The sequence below is a fragment of the Netta rufina genome (assembly GCF_964035555.1).
Source record: "Netta rufina genome assembly, chromosome: 1".
NCBI lineage: Eukaryota > Metazoa > Chordata > Aves > Anseriformes > Anatidae > Netta > Netta rufina.
In genome coordinates this window covers 2,539,127-2,565,962 of record NC_140123.1, presented here as the reverse complement: position 1 = coordinate 2,565,962, position 26,836 = coordinate 2,539,127, and the positions used below count along the sequence as shown (strand labels likewise).

The following is a 26,836-nucleotide window of genomic DNA, read 5'->3' as shown; positions in this document are numbered from 1 at the left end:
CTCCTTAGAAAATGGGCTGAGAGGCAGCAGTTCAGGCTCCAGAAACACACTCAGACACGTGCTTGGCCATAGGATCGTGGATTCCTCCTCTGTTTTTTAATAGGATCATGGATGTTTTTTAATGAGCTGCTCTTGGGAGCAATGCTGAGACCCCATCTGGGAGCTGTGCAGGGCAGGGGCCTCCACCTCCAGGCCCAAGCAAGGAGGAAGGGGAAAGCATCGCCGCACCGGGCAGAAAACGCAGCTCCGCTTCGGCTCCCAAAACATTTTGGCATAACTTGCTAACTTCAATTTTATCTGCGAGCGTTTTCAGCCCGATACCACTGGGAATCCTGATTTTCTGAGACTTACCAACAGGAAATCCCTGAGCCGGAGGGTTTAGCTGTAATGAACTTATTGTATATTCAAGCACCGAACGTCAATTTGGATTACGATGTCAAAAATAAGCACTGAGAGCATGCAACCGTACCCTGGGGTCACCTGTCAGGAACTCCAGACTGAAATTGGCCAGATATAGACCAGCACGGCCTTGATTTATTTTTTTTCCCTGTGCAGATACAACAGCCAGGGCTGAACGAACCTACTGCAGCCTGGAGATGAGCCCCCTCCTCCTCTCCCCAGTGCCTTCTCCCACTTCACCTGGCTGGGGATGCTTCATTAGAGGCTGCCACAAGAGGCCAGGACCAGTCAGATACACTTTGGGAGGCCAAATCCCTCCACTTGTGTCATTTCGGGATCCCACAGCCCCAGGCAGAAATCAGGAGACCCATCCAAGACATCCCTTGCTCCCTGGCCCAGGGCTCAAGACGCACGGGAATTTTATTTGGGGCATGGGGTGCCAGAGGAGAGGTGCATGGGAAAGCACGGAAGAGGATAAATGGATGAATTACGTGCAGGGAGGCAGCATGGGGGGCTCCTGCTGCAGGAGGGGTGGTGCTGCCATGGGGGTGAGCAAAGGGACCACACCAGGGGATGCTCAGGGGACCAAAAACCAGAAAATTCATGTCCTAGTTGCACCCCATGGTCTGGATTTTCAAGTCATTCCTCTGATTTCACTATATGATTTCTCCAAAAACAAATGTTTCGCTAAAGTTCCCATGTAAGCTCCTTCTTTGGTGTTCTCCCCATTAACTGTGCTGCTCGTTATGTTCTCCCTCATTAATTGCACCGCTTTCCTTGAGATTTCCTCCTAAATCCTTCCCGTGGAGGCTGCACAGCCGGTTACGGTTAGCTGGAGGGAGAAGCAACCTGGAGACAAGAAGCTCAGGTTTGGTTTCTCCAACCAAAGGACGTGGGATTGGAGCCTCCAACCCAAATTTCCTTCACCTCCCCTCTCTCTCCCAAAACCCCCAGCCTCGCTGGGAGGCTGGCAGTGGGATCAGACCTTTATTTGCTTGAAGGAAGCTGGGAACGTTGGCTTTGCCCATGCACTCATCTGGGAGGCTGCAGCATGTTTATCAAGGTGAGGGATGGGGTTTGCAGCCTCTTCTCTTCCCTGCAAATGTTCAAGACCGTAAGGAGCCCCAAAAGTTGGGGATATTGGCTCAGACTAGAGCCACTGACCTATTTACTTGGGTTTTCCCTGGAGGACGGTGAATGAAAAGCCTCGGGTTGTCTTTGCTTTGGCAGGCAGGGAGACCTTGTTGGTGTCTGGTTTACTCGCCTGAAAATCATAGCAGTGGCTGAGGCTGCTGCCTGCAGAGATGCTCAGCCAAAAAGCACAAAAAATGGGGTGATCAGCCTGGGGTGATCAGCCCATGTCCCCCAGCGCCTGATATCATCAAACATCAGAGCAAGGAGGATTAGAGCTTCCCCCTCAGGCCCTCTGCACTTCCCAGCCAAGCTGACAGCACCTTGGACTTCCCACCCAGGACAAATTCAACCCCAAATTAGCAAACCTCCTCCGTGGGCCAAGAGGTGGCCAAAAAAATGCTTTGCGTCGTCACACCATGAGTTGATGACAATATTATCACCTTCAAAACACCCCAGGGTCAAGACAACCTGGGTCTCCGCCTGCTCCAGCATGAGAGCATTTCCTGCGAGCCCAGGGGAAAGGTTTCTGAAGATGCACACAGAGGAGAAGGTGGCTGCTGAGGGTTTGGAGAAATGCTGCAGCTCAGCATCCAGGGTTTGGGGAAGGGATCTTCCAAAGGAGGGCTCCCTCTGGTAGGTGAAGGGCATGAAACCCAAAGGTTGGATGTTACAACCAGGAAAAAGGTGCAGCAGGAATAGAGCTGAATGAGCTCAGACTCAACTGGGAGTTCAACAACAAGCTGCTGTGGCTGCAGAGAAGAGTTTTTAGCTGCCTGAGTTAATGCTCCGAGTGGTTCTTGTCTCCTCCTTGCAACCTGCTGTGCTATAAAGGGCTTCCACACCTCTCTTAGAATCACAGAATCATTCAGGTTGGGAGAGACCTTCGAGACCATCTGCTCCAACCACCCCCCTACCACCAATGTCACCACCAAGCCCTGTCCCCAAGCACCACGTCCAACCTCTCCTTGAACACCCCCAGGGACGGGGACTCCCCCACCTCCCTGGGCAACCCGTCCCAAGGCCTGACCGCTCTTGCTGAGCAGAAATGTCTCCTCATTGCCAACCTGAGCCTCCCCTGGCACAACTCGAGGCCGTTCCCTCTGCTCCTGGCCCTGGTTCCCTGTGAGCAGAGGCCGCCCCCCAGCTCCCCACCCCTTCCTTTCAGGCAGTTGCAGAGAGCAATAAGCTCTGCCCTGAGCCTCCTCTTCTCCAGCCCAAACCCCCCCAGGTCCCTCAGCCGCTCCTCACAGGACTTGTGTCCCAGGCCCTTCCCCAGCTTCGGAGCCCTTCTCTGGCCACGCTCCAGGGCCTCGATGTCCTTCTGGGAGTGAGGGGCCCAAAGCTGAACCCAGCACTAGAGGCTCTTGAGGCTTAAACTGACAAATCCAGCTAAAATTCATGGCCCACGCAGCATAACAGGTTGGATAAGACCAGCCTGAAGACTCAGCCCAGCCCTAGACCCACCCAGTTGTGGTAAATGTGGATGGGGAGTGGAAACAGGGACCTTCCATACTCCTCCAACAGAAGGCCCATGGAGCAGAGCGACTCAGGGCCTCTTGGCCCTCTCCCCACACGTGGGGATCTCCCAGTTTTGGAGATCACAGAATCTCAGAATCACAGAATTTCTAGGTTGGAAGAGACCTCAAGATCATCGAGTCCAACCTCTGACCTAACGCTAGCAGTCCCCACTAAACCATATCCCTGAGCTCTACATCTAAACGTCTTTTAAAGACTTCCAGAGATGCCCCCCTGCCCTTCAGCCGAACAGGAGACACCCCGGGAGACATCCCCCAAGTCCACCGAGGCTTTTTGTGGTCTCAGATCGTGAGGCAGCCTCCTGAAAGCAAGACCAGAGGAGCAAACACCGCCCTGCAGACACTTTTTATAACCAAAGACACCAAAAAATGCACAATATCAGAGAGCACCGTCTGTGCAAGTTTCTCAAGTTCTTTGCTTAACGGAGCTGCATCAATGAATCCTTTGTGATCCCCCAGAAAGCGATTTTTATGATTATTTATTTCTATTGTTTTGGTGGGTAGTGGTTTAGGTTTATCTATCAGAGCCAGCGTGACGCAGAAATAGGCTTTTCCCTGCCAAAATGAAGGCCATCCAGGCTGGCACGGATGCTGTTGTTGGGATGCAAGTCAAAGAAAGGCACCCGCTTCAGGAAATCAAACGTGGTTTTATCGGGATAATGTTTAAAAGTAACCTAATGGTTAGACTGAACAGGGCCCAGCAGATGAAACGCCAGGTTGGTCAATGCAACATGCACTGGACAGATCTCATCTGCACCAAGGGTGACATCTGATTACTGATTACTTTGTGGAAAAGTCTTCCAGTTTTTTTAAAACTGGAAAAGGTAAAACAAAATGTAAAATGGTGCTGCTTCCTACAAAATAAGTTGATAAACAAACCAGCAATGAAATCTCGCAGGAGCTGACGTGCTCGTTGGCACATTACAGCCTTTTTGGACATGGGTTAGGACATAACTGAAGGAGAAACAACTTTGGCTGCTTGGGAAGGGAAGGAGCAGAGGGATGCTGCCGATGCAGAAGGTGCCATCTGAGCAGCGATGCCTCCCTGAGGAGGGAACGCAGCTGGAGGGACCCAGCTGCCTCCCAGCCCCACCGCCAGCCGTGGCTGTTTTTCCAGCTGCGTGCCATCTTTTTGGACGATGGAGACAAACAACTGCCGCACCTTCTCGTGTGAAACGGAGCCAGCGAGGCAGTCGGGTCTTCCAGCAAGGCTCCTTGCCCAAATATTCACGTTTGGATCAATAGGGGCTTGCTGAACGGCAAGCCAAATGGTTTAGGGAGGGGGCTGGGAGGACCGAGAGGTTGAAATCAGGCTCGTAGAGAAAACAAACAGCGAGGAGCCACCAAGAGAAGACGCACGACTTCTGAGAGATACTAATCAGTTTTATTTTATAAATACAGATGAGCTTTCCCGCAATTACCAACATAGTTTGAATGTGTCATTTACTACGGGATATTTTGTTTTTGCTTGTTTTAAATACCTGGCCAAGCAAGGATAAGCTGACGCTGTTGTGCTTGCTATAAAAATAGAGTGGGATATGATCTTCCAAAACTAATATTCTCAAAAATCTCAGGAATTCCTAGCGAGGGGAAAAGATTGCAACGAAACGTGTGCTCCCTTTGCAGACATTTAACAGTGTCACAGCTGTGCAGGAACCGAAAGAACCGAAAGGCTCTTGCCAGTTTAAAGCACGCTGTGATAAATCATCTCACCTTCGGTCGTGCTTGTTGTTTCCCTCCCACTATGCTACGGTCAAATAATTTACGGGGGGAAAAGGAAAAATCACAGAAGAAAAAAAAAAAAAGCCAACTGTTGTGTGACACATTAAGAGTGACAGGGCTCACACAGGGACGGCAACGCAAGGGAACTCAACTTCATTTGGTTGGGTGCCACCTGAGAAAACGTGCAGCTAGTGAGAAAAAGCCCGAGTCTGGCTGATGCTCTACAAACCTAATTACACGGGTGGCTTAATTGCACCGAGACGCCCCGTGTCTGCCTAGGAGGCATCGCGACTTCGCCGCTGCTCTTTGGGTTGCTTTGGAAAGTCACCGCCGCACACAACTGGAGGAAAAGCAGCGTGCCCAAGCCCGTCCTGTGCTGTTTTCGTGTGCCAGGTTTTACCCCTCAGTGCTGCATTTTGCCTAAAATTGTTCTGCTCTCAGAAGACATCGAGTTACGGGACAGAGCAGCTTCTGCTCACCTCAATGAAATGTGCTGTGCTTGGTTCAAGCGTTCCTTTCTGGCTCTCCCTACACCAAAGCACGGGGAAAGCTCCCTACAGAGATGATGGCAGTGCTCAGCGCTGCTGCAGGGCTTCCTCCAGGGACTTTACATGAGGCTAGAACAGAAAAGTCTCCTCTCACGAGATGATACTCACAAACGTGCCCAAATTCATGCCTGGACTCAAATCGTGTTCAATCAGGAATCAACCGTAGAAAGGCTCAATGCAATAACTCAACTGCGGACAGAGCTGTTAAGAGCTAACAGAAGAAATGTGAATAGAGCTTTAATACAATCATTAAGGTGTTACCTGGAGAATGCATACTCTAGAGCAGTGCTATTATGGATACTGGTTCTCACATACACATCTTGGTTCGACAACAGATAGTTGAGATTATACACAGCCACGTTTTGAGGAGTTAATTTCGGCTAGCCTTACGGTGCAGTTAGGAGAAAGACCAGGTCGCTGGTTCAAAAAGAAAGCAGAGACCAGGGAGGAAAAAAAAAAAAAAAAAAAAAGCCAGTGATGAAGTGTTTTTTATTCTGCTATATATTTGTTTTTTTTAATATTTCTGAGCTCATGACCGAGCCCAAATTCTTGGGTATACAATATAGAAAGCAAGAGCAATGAAATCCAAACTCAAACAAATACCAGGAATCACAAAGCAGGCTGCAATTTGCTTTCCCGTTAGTGCAGCTGAACACACGTGCCAGGGGGAACCGAGCTGACACCAACCCACACCTCCAGCAGGAAAATTCCTCCTTGAAAGCACAGATGGCAGAGTTAAGAGGATATTAATTTTGAGGAATGAATAAGCGCCTCCCTTTCTGCAGAGGGTGGAGCGATTCCCCAAGTTCACCTAATTCCAAAGTGCTGTTTTCCATCTGGGTTTTTGGTTTTTATTTTTTTTTTATGAAGATGTTTGCACAGGGCCTGGAAGCCCAGGGCCTGTGGTGGGTGCTGAGGATCAGGGCACTCCAACCCCCAAGGGAACGGCCACGGCTTTTGGGAGAAACCTTAAGGAGATTTAGCCCTCAAGGGCTCTGCTGGCAGAAATGGTGAGTGTGGAGGAAAGAACAAAGCTGATTCTTGCACAAGGAAGTGCAGAAATCACCCAGGTGCTCAGCTCTCAGGCAAGGTTTCACCACCGCCAGCTGAAGACCCATGGGTGCAAACCAGAACTCGTGGGACTGCGCAGCACGGCCAAGAGGAAGCTGTCCCCTGACAGCTAAACCTTGGTGTTTCTGTAGCACTGACCCCATTGCTCAAGAAAACACAGGAGGACATGGGAAAACAGAAAGAGGTCTTACCATAATTGTAATTTTAAATTAACCTTTTTTCCTTCTGAAAAGGCAAAAATAAATTTAGCTCTAAATAATAATCAGTGAAACAAATATTCATAGGAGGGCCTAATCAGCACTTGAAGTTTGTTTTTTTTTTCCAGGAAAGCATTTAGAAATGGACTCCATTGCCTTTAAAAAAACAAAAAAAAAAAAACAAAAAACCCAACAGATTATAAATATCAGACATAAGAGGACTGGAAGGAGAATCAAAATTTACCTGGGCTGTGAATATACCATGATCCTGTGTTATCGTGCTCAGTAACAAGTCATTTTTTTCTAACACCATAGGAATAGCTTTAAGGTTTTTTCTTTTTTTTTTTTTTAATATATATAATTAATATAAAGAATAAGTGCAATTTTATCTCTATTCCAGATCACTGATTCCACCCCAACGTCTGCTCTCAACCCCCCCCCTTTGTCCAAGCTCACTTGTCCGAACTTTTCCGCGGTCTGCGGAAGCTGGACATGTTTTCGTTCAGTGCATAGATCCTTCGAGAGAACTCCTCAAACTCCCCCAGGACTTGTTCGTCACACTCCACCGCCACGGCGTGCTCCACCGGGATGGAGTTAAAGTCTTCGAGCTGATCTCCCGAGCTGAAGCCCGTCGCTTCCATCCCCATTATCTCCTCCGCTTGCTCCACGGTGCAGCAGAGGACGGGGCCGAGCGGGGGCCGAAACTCGCGAGGCTGCTCGCTGCTGGCGGTGCCGGCGCACTCAGCGGGCAGCAACGCCCCGTTTATTGCACTAGGATGTCCTACGAAAGATTCCTGCCGGTCTTGGCTACCGGTTAGGCTCCCGTTTTCCCCGTTCAAACCGCCGCACGAGTCCTCTCCTTCCTTGGCGAGCCCTTTCGAGGAGTCCGCAGAGGTATCGAAGGAGGAAGGTATGGAGGCAGGTTTTTTATCCGGCTCTCCCACCTGGGCTGCGATGGCTACGGGCTGAGTTAAAGCGGAGTTGTAACTAGGAGGAGGAGTCTTGTGCTGCAGTCTCTCGTTTCCCGTGCTGGCTCGTTTTCGGAGTCCTTTATCCGGAGAAGGAAGCCCGCTGGAAAAGCCGACGTCCAACCTGCCGAAGCTGGAGCTCTGTCTCTTTGGAACGGGGATTGCACTGGATGTATGGTGTCGATCACTACAAAGGAAGGGAAGGATAAATCAGAGCCGTCAGGCGTGCTCGCGAGCAGCGCAGATGTTTCACCAAAGGCTGGAGCAATTATTTCATCCCAACCCCGAGCTCCGTTTGGCCAACCACTTGTATCCTGAAGTGCTAAAACCCCAAACGTGTTTAATGCCGTATGAACTGCAGAAGACACCCCAGAGGACAGCTTTACTGAAAGCCGGCAAGATCGTGCGGGGAACATTTACAGAACTCCATGGTTGAAGAGTCAATCACCCAAGAAACCACCACATTATGCTAATTCGGACTGTTAACACCATTTTATAGGACCAAGCTGCACTTTATGAATTATTACTGTTGACCGTGTATTTATGTATTTATGGCCTGTGCTGGGCCATCATAAACTCCTCAAAAAGTGAGTAATAATGGTTGAATCCTCCACGAACAACTTCCTTCCAACACTGGACTTTCCCCGACAGCTGCACAAAGGAGAAAAGCCACGCTAACTTGGCTATTTTGCAGGGGATGATTTTTGCCAGATCTTTTGCTTTTTCTGTGCCAACCGTTCCGAAGCTATTTTGGACAACTGTCAACCTCCGCTTCTTGAGGAAGACGAAGTAATCAAGCTTCAATTTAACAAGTTCAGTTTTACTGTTTCAGACCGTTTCCCCAGACCGCTTAGGCTGTCTCGGGGTCTGTAATTGGGAACATCCGCTTTACATCATCTGGGGTGTGTTCGGTGAGGTTTAATCCTTACCCAAATATAATCACCACCCCGTATGCAAATTATATGTTGTGTATTAAGTGCCCAGTTCGTTTTCCTTCCCTGTTTTAACACAGCTATTACTAACCTTCAGAATACACAACCACAATTCGACTGCTGTCAGCGTGCGTGTCCTTCATTAGCTTCGTTTCAGAGGAACTCTTCCTCTACTCAACGCCTGATACATTTTGGGATTTGTCTTGCAGGGAAAAATCCTGTAACGGCGGTTATGAATAGCCCCTCGTGTGGATCCTTTTCCATCCCAGTCTTTTTCCTCCACTTGTAAATAGGATAAGCTAGATTGCAAAAGGTCCCTCTGTGAAAAATAAGCGTCCCCACGGGAGGGCTGCTTGCGGTACTGCTGCTCTTTAATTTCCTTTCCCATCTCACTTCCTCCCAGGCTGCCCCTTAAAACACGTGTTGGGCTCGCTCCTCTCCTCTAACCACCCCAATTACCTTCCGGAAAGGCTGCTCGTCAGAATTTACAGTTGCAGACAGTGGAGGAGAGAGATAAGCACCCAACACGCAGCCAGCAGCAAACCCAACAGCCTTCTTCTTAGATTGCAGCTGCAGTTTGGCCTTTAAAATGCAAACTAACAACATTCACAGCTCTGTCTGCAAAGGTTCAGAGCATGGAGATGCTCGGACAAAAAGCAGCATGTGGCACAGATGCTCCTAAGCAGTCTCAGAGATTATTCCTCAGTCCCTTTCTGACCAGAGACTTTTATACGTGGCTTTTAAATACTTTATCCAACCCCTGTGCAATCAACCATTATGTCATTTTACAAATAAATAAGACATCTTACAAATAAATATGACAACTAAAAATCTGAGGCAGGGCACCTGCAAGCTCTGCTTAGGCAATGTGCACTGCAGATGTATAGCAGGGATGCTTTGCTTTCCCCTCCCTTCCTCCAGCTTCGTCCTTTCAGCCTTGGCTCAGAAATGAGCACTCAGCATTACAAATTTGATCAGATTCTGTTTATCTCAAGCCTTAGCCTTGTCCACATTTCCTCCAGGCTTGCTGAATCTTCCTTAAGAAAGAGCACATGGAAAAAGGAGAGAAGCACGTTTCCAGTTTTAATAGCAAAATGCAGAAAGTCTTTTGCTCTATCAAGTGATTGGAGTCTTTACTATCAAACGGTAACTTTCAGGAATTTACTCCCAAATTCCACGATCCACAAATTCCAAGGTTCATAAAGCCAGATCATATTCAAGACACATCTTTGGGTCAAAAGGTACATTATCCTTCTTTTATGTGAATGATTTCCTCAAGGACCAGTGGTATCTGATTACTACAGGCCACTGTTCATTAAGTTTTTCAGTACAAGATAACTAAGGCTCTGCTGGTTACAGAATTCACTCCAGACAGAGACATTGTGAGCTGAATTACCTCCCTCCTACCTGCAATGCTGTGATGTCTTACTGAAGAGATGTTGCAAAATGCACCTCGCACCTTGAGGAGTAGAAACAAGGCTGCACCTTGTGGAACTGGGCAGGGAAGGCTTCCCTCTTTCTGCTCTCCCTACAAAACCGAGCCCAAAGCACAGCCTGGAATCACACTGGAGACTCAGAAGGAGACAGGCAAAGAGGAGAGTTGGGTTACGTGCTCAGTCGAGTGTTTTAGGTTAGAAAACCTGTTGTCTTTATTCCTAGCACCATTTAAAATGCTGAGCAGGAACGCATTTCAAAAAAAGGAGGTGGGGAATCAAGGGGAAGGCTTTCTCATACAAGCTACTCTTCAAACTTAAAGGACATTTATTATCTTCTTCCAAGAGAAATGGGTTGTTTTCAAATCCAATTCCAGTCTAACACCCCCTGCAACAACAATAACACCACCACTGTGCTTGGTTTCTATCAAGATGCCAGGGATGAGTCAATCAGGACTTTATTCCTATTGAACTGGAACCCAGGAGGGCTGCAGATCCCAGGGGAACAACCCACACACTTGATATAGAAGACGAGGAGCAGTCAGAATAATTCACGTTGCACAAACAAAATGGGCTAACTTTTTTTCATGCAGAACAGCTTAATCTTGTTAAATTTTCTGTTGGCGGTTTGGGTCCAGATTCACCAAGGGACTTCAGCAGTGAGAGCTGGACCAGCCTATAAGCAAGGTGCAGAACTTACAAGATCCTCTGTCCTCTGCATAATGCAGGAGGATTTGGATGCCAAAGCCTCAGATCTGCAGCAGTGACAGCTTCTTATGTCCTGATTCAGGCACAACGATGAGGAAGGTTTATGGGAAAGTCTGCCATTTTTCTGAATTTTATTCAACCATCCACAGCCCTGGGACAGGCGTTTAAGAGATCAAAACCTAATTCTGGAAGAATTTCAACTGTGTGCTGTGAATTTAAGCACAGATGTATGTTTCTCAAAATAGGCACAAAGATATTGACTCTTTCCATGGTATTTTAGTGATAAAAGTTCTTGCCTGAGATGTAAGCAAGCAGAAAAGGTCCAGACAAGTCTCATGACAACCACAGTGACCTGACCAGCAGCTTACAGACGTGTTTGTGGTGGGTCCTCCTGCTGAATATAGCTCACGTTTTGTGCTGCAGGGTGATCTAAAAAGCCTAAAAGCCATCATGGATGAGGAGGTCACGTAGGGAGAGAAGAACAGAAAGCAATCCTAAATTTAATCCTAGCTCCTGAAGCTGCAGAGCCAAACTATCATACAAAATATAAGTAATTCTTGGAAACATCAAAACCAAAGCAAAGCTTTCACGATATGAGTGACGAATAGATGAGTATCTGCCGCTGCTCTGTTTGTTGCACTGAATTGTGCTTTGAACTTGCTCGAAGGCATTTCTCTCACTCTAGACTCTTTAAAGGTCAAAAATGACTCTTTAAAGGACAAAAATACTCATGTCAAAAAGTATGGCACGGGACTGCCTGCTTGGCAAACCCCAAATTACCTTCAGCAAGTGCTGATCAGTCCAGCTTAGGCACAACAGCAACTCTTCTATGAAGGTGCAGTAGCAGCAGCAATTTAAGCGTCTCTGTAGACCAGCATGAAAACCCGTGGTGTCTAATTAGCTTGAGAGAAGCAGCTTTATAAATCGTTCCGGTGGGCATGTAAATTTAAGTTCCTCTGAAAAAGAAACATGCCTAAATCCCTTTGTAAATCTAGGCCTTGTGGGTAAAAGGGTGAGACATTAATTAGCGTGTGGGACCAGGAGAGGTTTTTAAAGAACTTGTTATGACAAGGCTACTCAAGCTAACACGTTATGTGTATCTGAACAATACCTCTTTAGTCCCGCAGCCAAAAAAATCTTCCCTTCCTTCGTAAGTTGAACTGGCAGAATGATCTACACTAAGTGATCCAACAGACTAAATGTAGCAGCAATGCAGAGCTAATCTCCCTCGTTTACAAAATAACTTCCCAGTTCTTTAATAGAGCACAGAAGGGCTGCCCCGTAGGGCAATGCAGCAGGAATCATCTTCATTTATCATGCAAGCGTTCAAACTAATGAATTAAAACAAAGAGCACTCGCAGCCAAGGCTCCTTAAACTACACGTGATTAAAAAGGGCCTTACTTCAGCCTGCGAGATCAGGTTTAAGCTGCTGGAGACGTATGCAGGCAGATTTCTGAAAGCATTCATTGCTGCCAATGTGACTGGGATGGGCTTTGCTTCAGTCAGGAATAAATATGGGGATAACAGCCCAAAGCTGGGAGAGTGGGAATGAAGTCAGCAGAATGGCTTAACTGCTTATCAAATACTAGCTGCAGCATGTAGATAAAAATAAATGCACATGGAGGACTTTGGAGACCAGCCACTTAAAGAGTTCGTTGCCTAGACTTCTTCCAGATCACTGGATAGAAAGAAAAAGTGCAAGCACTGGAGAGAAGGGTGGGCAACACCATCCTGCGAGCTGTTTATGGCACTGTCACCCTCTCCAGGTGCCTCTTCTTGTCCACGGGGCAACCAGCTTGGGCTGATTGATGAACATCTAGAAGACAAGCCTGGTAAGATGCACAGCTCTCTGTGTGCTTTAAAATAGAACAATGATCATATTTGCAGGCAAGTAAAGTAAAAACTAAACAGTTTTTAGCTAGAGGAGGTCAAGTATTTAAGTCAAGGGATCTTAACCTGTTGCCTCGCCTTCCCCCAGGTGAGAATGAGAAGTCAAACTGAGGTTTAGGATCAGAAGAAATGTTCACAGAGAAGCACAGAGCTCAGAAATAGGAGGTTACTATTAAATTTTACAAAAATGAGCAGCTGATGGAGGGTCTCTAGCCGGTCTGCATTTTCCCCAAGGAAAAGGCTGCATCATTACCAAAACTCACAGCACTGCATCAAGGCAAAGCCCAGAGAAAGAGATTCTTTATCAGCTTCACGGCTCACGGAACAAGTAAGAAAAAACACGTCATGCTAAAAAACTAACATCCAATTGCCCTGAAACTTTAGAGACTGTAAGGAAACCTCACTAGTGGAAAAATTTTGGCATGCAGGAGTGCAGGCCTTTACTCTAAGGCACTACCTTGACCTGAATTACTTGGGGTGAGCTGGTTCAGCTTCCAGCCACAATTACGTGGTTGAACTTCTGAGACAGCAAACAGATGTGGACACCTGTCCAAAAAGGAACAGCCTGCGACCAGTGGAGTATAAAAACTTGGTTTGATGAACTGTCATCAGGCCTTAATGGCTTTAAGTCATCAAGTTGGATCAGACTAGAGCAAGTTACGTACACGAGTATGCTGAACTGCTCTTAGGACGCAGGATTCCTAAATTAAAAACAAAAAAGGAAGGGAAACTCAGATTTATTGGACATTACAGATAAGAGAATTACATCATCACCAGTCTCAGTGTTTCAACTGAATCCAAATCGAGGACATCAATTCATACATGGTCTAACTTCAGCTACAAGGCAGCATAACTACAAAGTAGCTGCCTTCTCCCCAAAATATTCATTTTCACTTACAATAGTCAGTCCATTTGGGGATACTTCCAACCTGAGGTGCAAGACAGAAACCCTTTGCTGTAAGCACAAAGTAATTGAAAGAGGACATGAACATTTCTGAAGTTATTTTTCCTAGAGAACAGATTCCCTTTGTAATCTGTTTGCAGTTTTGATAACAAGAAAGTTCCTTCGGTCAGATTCACTTGCGATTATTTAATCTGTCTGCAACGGGCACGGAGAAACTGTAAAGCACTCTGAGAGACAGAACACAATTCACAGGCTCAAATATGTATCTTTTCCTCCCCACAAAATGTTTCCTCGGAGGAACATTACTGGATCACAGCTGGTCAAAATACTAAATCTTGATTGTCTGGCCAAGAGCCAAAATCCACAGCTACAGCTCTTTGGTATGAGAATACTTTCAAAAAAATAACTTAAACACCATTTGATCTTTTTTGTTGCAAACTATGACCTCATGGCAGTAAGAACACTAAATGAAGGTGTTTAAGTTGGTTTATAGCCATCTGAAATGTTTGAAGCTCCAAGCGCAGCTCCGAGCCAATATCGTGTCAACTGTGCTAAAAAGCAATAATAGTTTCTCACCTTCTTAGAGATTACGGCTTAAATAATGCACAATAGTGACAGGGCTGCAAGGGGAGGCTGCCAATACGAAGTTAAGGTGAAACTGCGTCTTTTGGCAGCTGAGAAATTCTGACACGCGTTTTTTTTCCCCATGAAAAAAAATCATCATAAATTAAGCTACCAGAGTTTGCTTAACTCGAACATTAAGTTTTAGCCTCCTCTTGAATCTAGCAGTATATGAATCAAGAGATACCTCCAAAACTCAAATTTAATGATGATTAAGCCTTGGCATAACAAGTATTTTGGGGTATAGCTTTTTTAATGAGGGCTCCAAAAGACATCTCCTGACTACAGATGTGAATTTCTAAAGGAATATGTGTAATTGCCTTCATTAGGTAAGCCTATTAATTTATTCACTAGGAAAATATCTGCTCACTGGACAGCTCAGATTTGCAGCATGCTCTGTAATTGCTACTAATAACCACAAATACTAACCCTCAAAGTTAGAGTAAATTGAATTAAGCTGAAGACCAGAAAAAGCTGAAAGTCTCCTGATTTAATGCAAGCGTGATCCAAAGACTTGTGAAAGATAAATCTGAACATGCAGAAAGGAATAAACTGATGTTCGAGTTCAAAACGTGCAGTCTAAGCAAAGATTTAGGCTCTCAATAGCTGGAAAATGCTCGAGAGAGATTTTCAGAGACAGACTGCACAGAGCCTTCTGCATTAGCAAAAGCTGATCTTAAAAGTGAGTGTTTTTCTGGAAGCTGGTGAGACCCCACAGCTAAGGAATTGAAAATGGGAAGAATTATCCCCAAGAAGAAAAAGATTCTGGGCACCACAACTGGGATAGTCTAAATTAACAACTCTGGTTCATTATCTTTTACCTTAAAAACAAGTCAACAGCCAGCCCTGATACCTGAAATATGAGTTTTTGCACTTCTGCAGCTTCCATAACAGGATGTGTGGGAACAAACATGCTTGATTTTCTTCTTGATTTCATCTACACACAATACAAATAATATTTTGCAGTAGGGGTAAAGGGAAAGGAAAGTAAACACAGCAGAATATAGGTGCCAGGAGAGACATGAAGAGGGAAGCAGAGCTTGTAGACCTGCAAGCTTGACGCAATAAATCATGCAAGTTGGGATGTGAAAACATGTATTAATCATTTCAGCGTCGTGCCTGAGAAACCAAAACAACACAAATCTCACCAGGCAGAGGGAACCAGCAGCAATGCAATTAAACCTTGATAAAAGGCTCCAGGCTCCCTGGATCGGCAGCGGGGCCAAGGGCTGCCCCAGGGCTCCAGGAAGAACAACAGAGTTCACGAAAGCCTGGGGCAGGGATTGTAAAAGACAACTGCCAAATTTGCTCTGATAGAAAGGAAATAGTAGGCTCATCTACTGAAGTTGTGGGGATTTTTGTTTGTTTATTTCTATTTTATGATCTGGAGGAGTAAAGAAACTCTTTTGTACTCAGATCTAAACTGATACTTATCAGAGAAGAAGGTTAAGCCTGAAATAACGAAGGATTTGGGTTACCCCGATTATCTAGGGGATTCAATTCTGCTCCAGGCTGCTAAGAAACACAGATGTCTCCATAGAAAAGCAAAAATGATGAGTATGTCCTGCTGAAAGACAAACTAAGTACAACCTGAGTGCTGGTGTTTACCAGTTTATGATTTGACAGCAGTTCAGCAAAAACCCTCTGCAGTGGTAACACAGGAAAGTGAAGATGAAGACCAGCAACTGAGCGACAGAAAACAGAAGTTAGTCCGTGCAAACGAATCTGTAAATAAGAAAAACTCATCACTACCTCATGCTCTCCTGCTCTACCTCCTGCAAATGAAGGATAACCTGGAAATACTTTGCTGACTACGGTCTGTGGCAGAGGGTATTGGATTACTCACCTACTGTAGCCTGCAAACGAAAAATCCCTTCCAATCTTCATTTTAACAGCTGGTGGCTTTTATGCTTGCTTAAATATATGTAAGCAGATATTATTCACGAGACAGTGGGCATCTGTACTCCGCTACGTATGGGGCTCAACTGCAATGCCCGATTATGAAAGCCTGGCCAGTTTTCCCCCTGAGCTAGACTCCCTGTAAAGGCTCATTTCCATTTGTATTATTAGGAAGCACTAAGAAGCCTTGTTTAGGATCATCAGCCTTAAAAAAAAAGTTACAAATGAACAACTGTGCATGCAAGGCTTAGAGGTGAGAAGGAAATGAGGCATAGACATTCATATGGGGGCAAGCAGGGAAGGCGATATTCCCGGAGAACGATGCTTAATATTCCTGCACGTTTTGAAATATCGTCCCGCCAAAAATGTGTTTTGTCTTGCTAATGACGGCGTCTCACCTAACAGGGAGAAAAAAAACAACCCTGCTTGTATGAAGGCAAAAGCCCTAATGCCTAACTAAAGCTTCCATTAACAGTTTTCCAGGCTAGGGTACACCAGAAGGGAAGAAAAGGTACCTACACTGTGAATGTTTTGTCCATTTACCACATCCCAGAGACATCACAGCTCTGCTTATTCAGGACTGAAGGAGACATTTACCACCTGTACTCCTCCCACCCCACAGATGAGTGCCCACACGTGTGCCAGAAGGCACGGTTTAGGTATTCTAGCCCTTCATTTTTGGATTTGTTTAGGGGACCACACAGCATCTAAGGATTTTTACATCACAGTGATGTGTATCACACACACACACTCATCTTCCTGATGAAGAAAGCTTTTCTTTACACATCTTCCTAGGGGATAAGAAAAGTAGGGAGAATATTTTCAGCTCAAATTACTGATGGTAAAAACCATGCAAGGACTGAGGTTCATTTTTTTTGGGCCTGCTTACTTCCACTGTTTTGCTAGCTGAATTTCTATTAGACAACACTTTTTTTTTTTTTTTTTTTTTTTTTTACAGTATTAGTCAAAGAAGATGCTTTTTTTTTTCCTCCTCCTCTGTTTTCCTTTGCCAAAACTATCCTCCCAGACAAAGGAAATGATTCATAAACCAAATTAGCTCCAATTAATCAGCATTTCTATACAAAGGATGAAGGATTAAGTTGAAGAGCAACTCAGAAACAAGAGCAGGAAAGCGCAGTGGCACAATGACATCCCACAAGATTTTAGTTGTCATTACTCCCTGCAGTAGATATTTTGTCCCAGGGTCTGATACTGAGCAGCATTTCTCTAAGGCACTAACCCTGTTTGAAGCCTGCTCCTGTAATTTTCAACTGGAGTAGCAATTTTTATTTCCTCCTATTTTGTATTGAAGCATGTGTGATCAGAAACTGCCTTTACAAGTGAAGTGTTCTCCTTCCCACATTCCGTATATTGCAGGGAAAAAAAGTCTCTTAGAGCCTAGCAACATTTTAGGAGCTTACTAGAAATCAGCAATAAGAATCTTTTCGAAAAAGCAAAATCCTTTAAAGAAGAGCATAACCAGAGTAGTCTGCATCATTCTGCTGCTGGAGGCCTTGTTACTTCCATTGGCTTAACAGGCAAGGAATTCAGATACCATCTAAACAGCATTAGAAAGCACCAACTGTTAAAGCTTTGTGACTACCACTGTCGCAATATTCACTGTGATTTCACATCAGATTTTATAATTTGTTCCAATTTGGTTTTCTGAGTTTTCTACAAGCCACATACAAGCCTCAAAATATCCAGGTTTGCCTATTAGTGCTTAGTACTTTATTACCCCATTCAAATCAATTAGTTTCCTTTAGGAAGGCTGGAAGCAGCCTTCCACCCAAACTGAGTATCTATACCAAAAAAATATTTTTCAGGTGAACTGAAGCAGTGATGGAGTCTGTATCTATCACCAGGGCATCATCAAGTGATCAAAAAACAAAAACCAGGAGTGGTTACCTCATACTGGATGGTATTTTCAACACCTTGGAGCATCCAGAGCATCTGCACAAGACCAGGTAATGACACAGGGACCATACGTGACCTCTGCAACCTTGTGGCAGGGGTGAATAACTGATCTAGGACTCCTAAAATCGCACAGTGCTACGTTTGGGTGGGATTCGGGCACCCAAAGACTGAAGATGGGAATGTAAGACAAAAGAATTGCTTAAGGTAAGACACTGTACAAGCAGTCATAATTCAAAGACCATAGATAAAAAGTAAGAATATGAAGCATCTACGACCTGCAGTAATATACCCACTAGTGAATAGCCTTTGGAAGTTACTAAAGTTTATCATCTCAGTGGTTTTAAGGAGAATTTCTCAAATCTCATGCTCAAACAGCTTCTGCAAGGTAACCCTATGCTAGCTTGGTCTTGTAGTGTAGAAACCAATTTGCTTTGATTTTCTACAAAGACAGCAGAGAAGATTTTGGATCCTCCACAGCAAATCAGAGCAGAACCAATTGAGATTTCCCTGGAAGGCTTCAATAATGCTCAATTCCTGGTTAAGAGAGCTTCCCATTTAGCAGCAACACTCAACATGCAATGGCTATTTATCTTAGCAGCAAGGATGCTCAGATGGTGTTGACTGTAATTCAGATTCCCATGCAGCTCACCTGGATTAAACTTTAAGACAAATGGGAGGGCAGACACTGACCAGGCTGTAAGACCTGATTTACTTGATGTCTTAGCACCTTTCTGCCCTCCCATCCTCCTGGAGTATTACAATACACAAGGTACATCTACTGCCAGCCCTCAGATTCAGTCTTAACAGAATATTTCTCTGCCTTTTGATAAAAACACTGCATTTTAAAGTCTTTTCCCTTCCATAATTCCCCCCCAGGTGTCACGGGCCCATCACATGAAAAGATGTTATGAAAGCAGAAGTTAAAAGCCAAAAAAGATCCTACTATTTGTGCAGCCTGTAGTTTGAGAAAGTAATTACCTTCACTGTGCACTCTTCACTTGTCAAGAGGAGCTGCTTGTTTGTGAAAAATCTTTACAGTGATGTTTCCTGTAGCATCCACCTCCTTTAAATCACAAGGTTAAGTTACAAGGAAAAAAGAAATACACAATCATAGAAAAATACTTACCATCTAACCATTAGCCCAAGCTCCATGAAGTTTTTCAGGTTAGGAAGAGTTTGCCTTAGGTCTGGAGTACTCAGCCCGTGTTGATATCTAAGCTACAAAAACAGGAAAAAGGAGAATTAGGAAGGCTTTCCAAACCCCAGATTCCAACGGATATAGTAATATGCTCAGTTAATTTGTCAGGTTTTCAAGTAAAACGTAGGATAATCAAGCAGCTCCAGGAGATCTATTGCGCTTAAGGAAATATTCCATTTAATGCTCATAACCTCAGATTAGCAAAACCCACCCAAGAACAGGGACAAAATGATCAGTCAATGCAACTGTTAAACCTCATTACGCTTTTTCCGTTTCCTATCTGTACCAGGAGAGTGGCCTCACAGCTTAATAAAAAAAAATATAGAGTTATTAAGGGAGCAGACTGACTTTCAACACAATGTCCTACATTCACCGAGTCGAAAAATTTATTTCTGTGCAAGTGTCATCTGTCATCCTGAGTGTATCAGCGTTAGCTGGAATCAGTAGAGGAATTATTACAGCAACATCAACTGGTAAAAATACAGACTGTCACAAGGCTGAACTAAATCTGGGTTCTTTTAACTGTTTGTATCAGCATATAAACTATTTTCATAATTGAATCCAGTGTCACGTGGCTCAGAGAGCAGGCTCTAACATCGACCTGCTTTAGCCCATGTATGAATTCCTACCTGGAATTAAGGAGATGCAGCCAGAAATTAAAAGCTTCAATATGCTGACTCCACACAAACTGCAACTTGTTTTTACCCTCAGGTTATCAAAACGAAGTACACACAAATTAATTCACTGCTTATCACAATAAACTACTCACTTAAGAAGTCCCCAGCTAAAAATGCCTTTGAAGAAAAGAGCACATGGAAAGAAGGAAAAGTCTTCAGCTTTGAAGACTTCTTCAGGGAAGATCTGCAGGGCAATTTATCCCTCGTGTGGTTCAAATATGGAAAATATCCCTAAATTCAAACATTTTTGAAAAGAATATTGGAATGAAGCAGTACCAAATTGATAGGTAGTTATCAACAGATATTAAAACCCTCTAGAAGCTGCACCTTGCCTCAGACCTGCACAAATTCGGTACTGATGAAGCTAGCTGCTAAAACATTGAATAATACGAGTTAAATATTATATTTCTTTGAGCTACACACCTGTTTCTGTAAGTCATGAAAGCAAGGTGTAGGCATCCTCTGAGTTAGAAAGGTTTCTGACCTGAACCAGGAGCCCACGCGACTTCCCAAACAAAGACCTAAACAATTTCTCCGTAGAAAAAGGCTCTTGAAATTGGGAATGATTTCTGAGCTTGTCTGAGTTTTAGAAAGAAAAATTGCTTTGGAAGAAAATCATCCACGGCACTGCATTGTACAACATGAGGCCATTTATTACATAGTTTATTATTTCCATATGGACACAGCCGAGTCATATGGTGGGCTTGGGTTCATATTTTCTGCTACAGTGACAGAACCTGGATTAAGACAAGCATACAATATAAATTACTAAATGATCACCACATTCTCCTGATGGGATTACAGTGGATTTGGTTAACCAAAGAACTAGCCTGGGGCAAAAGAAATAAAAAAAAAAGCAAAAAAATAAAATTAAAACCATTACATTTGTTCCTCCTACTACAATCAAAGTGTTTTTTTTTTTTTTTATAGAACACCCGTTTTTACAGTCATCCTTAAATTCTAAGGTTTCATAGCATGAAAAGAATTGGATTGAAGGATTTCTATTTCCAACAGCCAAGATCAGAAGAATGCATGCGAGACACACTTTTATCAAAAGACACGTACAAAAACATTGCTTCTGCTAAAAAAAATATAGTGTAAATAGCATGCAAAGTTAGGATGCAAGTTTTATGAAGCCTCTAGAAAAAAAATGATGGATTTAACTTCATAAATTATATTCTACTCCATCTTTGTAATTGCTTAAAGAAAAGGGATGTTGCCTTAGGTGGCTTTATCAATACCAGCTGATGATGATATATTTACAAAGTGAACCTAAAAAAATCTCTGTCCTGGAGAACTCACTACATGTACAGCCCATAGTAAAAACAAATGTAGAAGGAGAAGCCCTGAGATTTCTCTTTTATTTGAGAAAACAGAACTTCTCTTCCTTCTGCTCCCACCCTCTGCTTGTCAGAGGATACAGAGAGAAAGGCAGCGAGAAGAGGAGCAGTGAAACAGTCTGGGTAGGAAAAGGAGCTGCAGGAGGTGCCTGCATGCTGTCCTGATTCTCCTAAGAAACTCCTAAGAGTTTGATTTTCAATTGCTGCTGTTAAACAACACCATTTCCACCCACCCCACGCTAAGTTTCCAGAGGAACCAAGCACCACTCGCAAGAGCAGCGTTTTATTTAAAGATTAGATTGTTCCTCCAGGATATTACAGACCAGCCATCCAAAGAAAACGTGCCTGTTTTAATTTGAATGAACAAGCACCCAAGATTTGTGTTCCCATTTATGACTCTGTATACACCACGGGACCGTAAGTAAATCATTAACGATGCTCAGGCAATAAAATATTAATTGCCATTTCCTTACTAATATTTAGCTCCTCGACGCAGCTTCATTTTCCCAAGTGCTGCGTGAAATGCTGTGTGACTGAGCAAAACCATGGAGCAAACGTACCGGGAAACAAACAAGCTGAAGACATCGGGCACGTCAAAGAGCATCCTAATTCTGCTCTCAAACCAGTCACCAGCAATTCTTACCCCCCAGCAGCAAGAGGCAATGAACAGGATGCAGCACGCTTTAGGAAGAGTTCAAGACAGAAGAGCTTAAGGGTATTGATATTGAAGAAAATAACTCACCTTCTAATTGCCTTCAATCACAGATAAATTCCTTTTACCCTTCTCAAAGTGAGAAAGTTTCAGCATTTCACTGAGCTTTGTTACCTTGGCTTCTGTGGTAACTGAGAGCTTTCCAAGTTAGCTAACTCAAGATATAAAGAGGGAAGGGAAAACGTAATGGTGAAGAGTACAGTTCTTTAAGATCTTTAAAAACAAACCTAAATTCATCTAATGTGATCCTTTTTTTTTCAGAAAACTTGCATCTGTAACCTCTGACACTGGAAATCCTGTATGATAAATTAAATTTCAGCATTATGAGAAGTCTTGGAAGAGAAGACAGTATTTGTAGCTACTGGTAGGTAGCTGCCTGGAGTCTGCTTCTGTAAAGTCTCCAAGTTTTGATTTGTCCTAAGAGTTTCAGAAAGAGCCTGTACAGAACAATCTAAAGATATTAAACTTATATTAAGGGCAAGTTTATCTTTATGGAAGACTGGCCTATCGTACCAGTGGGTATTTTATATCATGCCCTGCTATTTATTCCAGCAGAGAACCATAAACGTAGAAACAAGCTGCGTGTAAAACAACAGTTCCCAGGGTGAAAGCTTTTTTTCTTAAAGCACACATTAACTTCCTACTAAACTCCATCAAAGGCAGAGAAAATTGTTCCAGCTAACAAAACACCACAGCATTAGCTGAAGGTGAGGCTCGACAAACAAGTTCACTTGAACTTGAAGCAAGCAGGGCACGACTGGTTTAAACTCACTGCTTTATGCAGGAGGGATGTGTTGCATTGCTCCACCTTCTACCTGAAGTTCCTTCTGTGCAGTGGCTGGATCGAAGCTGCCTGTGGCTCAGCAGGGATCAGCTCCACCCTGAGAACCTCCACAATCCACTGCTGCTACCCAAGCATCTTCCAGGTCTTTTATCTCGTTAATCAGACAGCTATACGTAATTAAAATCACATCAGACAATACAAAAGGTTACCTCCCTTCTAAAGATAAGAGCTCAAAGATAAATATTCATTCACCAGGTCATGGCAAGCGTGGCCATCCTGTTTGCTATTAAACTAAAATACAAACCTGCATGGGTTCAGCCACTCTCTCACAAACTCCATAAGGTAGGAAATACTGCAGCTATTAAACTTTTTCCACTTAAACTGCCTTAAAAAGAAACCACTTTGTTATCTTTCTATTTCTGTGTAATATCGGGTTGCACCCAAGATCGAAATTAGGGCTTTTGCCTCTTAAGAAAAATAACGATATCCTGCATTTAGGTGCAAAGAGTAGGCCATTTCCTATCCTAATGCCTGTAAGATTATTTAATGACTAGCGGTACACGAGCACATGCATTTATTTCCAAAGAGAAACCACAGAGTATCTGGTCTGGAATATCTTTTTTTTTTTTTTTTTTTTTTTTTTTTTTTTTTTAAAAGGAGCTCCCAACAACTCCAATCCCAAACCCATCTGTTCATCATTTCCCACATTGCTTCCCCAGCCATATTCATCTTGTTCTAAGACACGTGGGAGCAGTCTCGTAGCTCAGACTGTGTTCATCAAGTTCAGGATACCGGTCACTTCGGTGCTTGTTGTGCATAATACTCGAGTCTGCACCGAAACCTGCAGCATTTTTGCACTTCTTTGGTCTCAGACAAAGGTACTTCAGACAGCAGGTCACCAACGTGGCAGCATGCTGTTGTAAAACCACCTGTATCTACACAAGTCAGGTACCCAAGCCACTATTACCCTATCCACGTTCATGTATTATTAGGGCAGCTGAGCAGTTTTTGAATTATTTTCGGTTAAATGAGGCTTTTCTTTAATAGCTTCAAGAACTTGAAAGGCCATCTGCTCGACAAATGCGAACACACACAAACAAAAATAGAAGCAAAAACGTTCTTTCAATCAAGTTCACAGCGCTGGTTAGAAGCCAAGCATTTACATAAGGTTTTCAGAGGATGTCAAACGCTGGGACACAAATATAAAAAGCAAGTTTTAATAAAATGACATAGTTAATTGTTTTACAAGATCCTGGATGACTTTTCCCCGAGTATGAAGGAGCACTGGCTGGGATTCAGATGACTAAGCACTGCAATAATGAAAACAGAAAGTGTTGTTATAATGCCTGTTGCTATATAAACAACCTTGGGGGATCAGTGAAATAATGCCTGCTGCTATATAAACAGTTGTGTGTGTTTATACCTTTTGGGGGAAATTATAAAATTTGAGATTATTTGCACTCCTAACGTGTTGCTCTCCTTTGTTTCATTACGTCTAGCTGGTTGTTCCCCCCTCTGGAGTTTTGCTGCAGAACCCCGAAGCTGCAACATTAGCGAAACACATCATGGTATCAATTAGCTCCTTAGACAGCCTATCTCGAAATTAAGCATTTCAAACCCATTTTGACTTTTCATATTTAAAAGACTGGCAGCGTATTAATATCTATCAAGATTGGAAGCAAATCTAACGAGGTTTTCCTCCCCCAAGCTTCTTAGGAAGTAGGAGAAGAAAGCAAGCAGTACAGCAAGTACTGAGATTACAACAAGTCTTCAAGTTCTTGTCAGCCTCACTTTTGGAAGGAACAGAGACTGCCATACAAGCGACAGTCCTCATCCAAAATCCTCATCCAAAACAAGAAGTGCTCAGCTACAGGGCTGTTTTTACAGTAATGCTGACTTGGATATTGATATGCCAACACCTGCCTTCCTCTCCCAAGGGGATTTCAATGCTGCTCAGAGGTCCACCTTGAAAAGCAGATGTTTATTTCGCAATTTTCCTAAGAATATTAAACTAACGAGAGAAATAAGTGACATCAACCACTTTGAAAACCTATGTACCTCCATTAATCCACCGAGCACACAAAATTCCTCAAGCTGACCCAGTCTGCCCTAAAAAAAAAAGCCTTCAGGGAAATCATCTCCAAGGCCCCCCAGCACATTTAGCAATAACAAGGCACACAAGCAGGAATCAAAGCAGCAATAGGATAACAACTGTTTTATGCTGTCCCTTCAAAGGCTGCTTACAATCATACTTTATTTTTATAACATGTTCGGTCTAAAACAAGCTGATCCCATCCCATTGATCAGGGAGAGGCTTCTAGCAAGAAGATATTCACCTCTTCTCTTACTTAGGTCTGTAGCAGTGACATCTAACAGTCAAAATGCTGCAAGGTCACTGCTCCAAGAGGGTGAATGCTGCATTTGGGAAACGTTGATGTTATGTCTGCACACGTTAGGTTAGCATGGAGCTCTAAGTCATTCAGTTTTTGCAAACTGCATCAAGTTCAAACAGTAACTTTTTCCTCACCACTGGTTCTTGCTATCCCATAAACAATCTGCCTTCTTTCCTCCCTTCTCACCCCGCAGGATTTTAATCCATGTCCATCTGAAAAGGAGGAGAAATTCAGGCATGAAATGCAATTACAGGAGCGATTCAACAGTGACAAGGGAGATGATATTCTCTACTGATGACAGATCTACTTCCCTTCTACCTTCTGATTTACCGTAGAATTACAGAAAGCTGCTTCTTCACCTTGCATCCACAAAAACACAAAGCCTAACCATTATCTGCAAGCAGCAGCAGCCTGAATGTTAATGCTCAGCAAGCTGTAAAATCCCACCAGAAATTTACGAGTTTTCTTCAAATTTTTTAAAACCGAAGTCTGATCATAGGCGATATTCAACCCTGGATTCTGGTTTCGCAGCACGAGTGTTTATTGGAGATAGACCACAAGAAAATAAGGAAATTGGAGTACGTGTTTGAGTACATGCACAACACGCTGCAGAACTAAACATCTCGATGAGCCAAAAGCTGCGTTTCCTCCAGGACTCTCTTGCTTGTATTAGTGAAGCCCTTCCTGACAGTAAACACAATACCTCTCCAGAGAGGCCTCAGACATTAGGCTTTGTGGTTTGAGTCCCCTGTCCCAGTAAGGATATGGGAAACCAGTGTCAGGGACAGGCTGGGGGAAACAGCCTCTTACAGAAGTAAACTATTCCTGTAAAATTTGGTGGTTAGTGGGCTCGTTGTAAAAATAACATAGGTGGGCCCCCTTGCCCATAAAGGTGCCTCTCATATACCAGGACCATTTTACAGAAAGAACATTAAAAAAAAAAAAAAGCAATTTAGAAGATAGAGCAGTTACTGGCCTCAGAAAAGCTTCCCCCTCTCCCCAGTGAAGCACTCAAATAACTAAAACCACGTTTACTGCTCGGCTCTTTGCTGTGCTGTAGCTCGATGAGATGAAACTATGCAGCATAACCTTTCCAGGTTCAGGTCAGAACTTCTTAAAACACCTCGGCATCACAGCCATGTTTATTGGATTACGAGACGTGGGCACACTTACTTCCTATGACTTCATTCAGCCTAAATGTTTGTATTAAAAAATCATTGCAAGAGGCACAGAACAAAAGGTTAGATGTGCAAAAGCCAGGAGAAAGACAAGTAACGCTCTGTACCTCTGTCTTACACGTACCATTTGCTTTATGCCTTGAGCTCCCCGACTGCACGAGAACATTTTAAGCTTGCTTTTGACCTACAGACACGAAAAGTGTAACAGTTTTGTGAGTGCACAGGTAAGTACAGGGAACTAACCCACCTCGTTAGGCTGGAAATCAGAGCAACAAGAAGCTGAGAGGCTGCATGGCCTCACCAGGGCTACTCCAGAAGCCGGGGGTGCCTGAGCATCTGCAAATGCCTGTGAACGCCTCTGCCACCAACGAGGTTTCCTCACTTGATGACAGTTCAGAGCCACGCAGCGGTTTCCAAATAAGTTTGGGGAAATTTGCATGTGGTCCTACTCACTCCTTCAACATGAAACAGGGGGAAATGGAGTTTCTTGGCAGTTTTTCCTACAGCACTGATCCAGATTTGTTCCTTCTAAAACCTGTTACTTCAAAGCAGAAATGCTTTTGCTTCTAGAAAGCATTATTTAAAGAGAAAGTGATTAAGCCTGTACCAGAGACCAAGCAGAGAATTTGGGGTTTCTCAGCTCCCTGCCCCATGTTTCATCACCTCAGCTGAGTG

The 26,836-nt window shown here is 43.9% G+C and overlaps 1 protein-coding gene across 1 annotated transcript in view; it reads right to left on the bottom strand.

Annotated features, from left to right (window-relative positions):
* Positions 1 to 4,476: 4,476 nt before the first annotated feature.
* UVRAG (UV radiation resistance associated) overlaps positions 4,477 to 26,836 on the bottom strand; it is a 92,022-nt gene continuing 69,662 nt past the window's right edge. Inside the window, exons 14-15 of the mRNA XM_084289116.1 lie at positions 19,006 to 19,097; positions 4,477 to 7,761 (exon numbers count right to left, since the gene is read on the bottom strand). Coding sequence (XP_084145242.1) covers positions 7,059 to 7,761; positions 19,006 to 19,097 — 795 coding nt within the window. The 3' untranslated portion in view covers positions 4,477 to 7,058. The remainder of the gene's footprint in view (positions 7,762 to 19,005; positions 19,098 to 26,836) is intronic.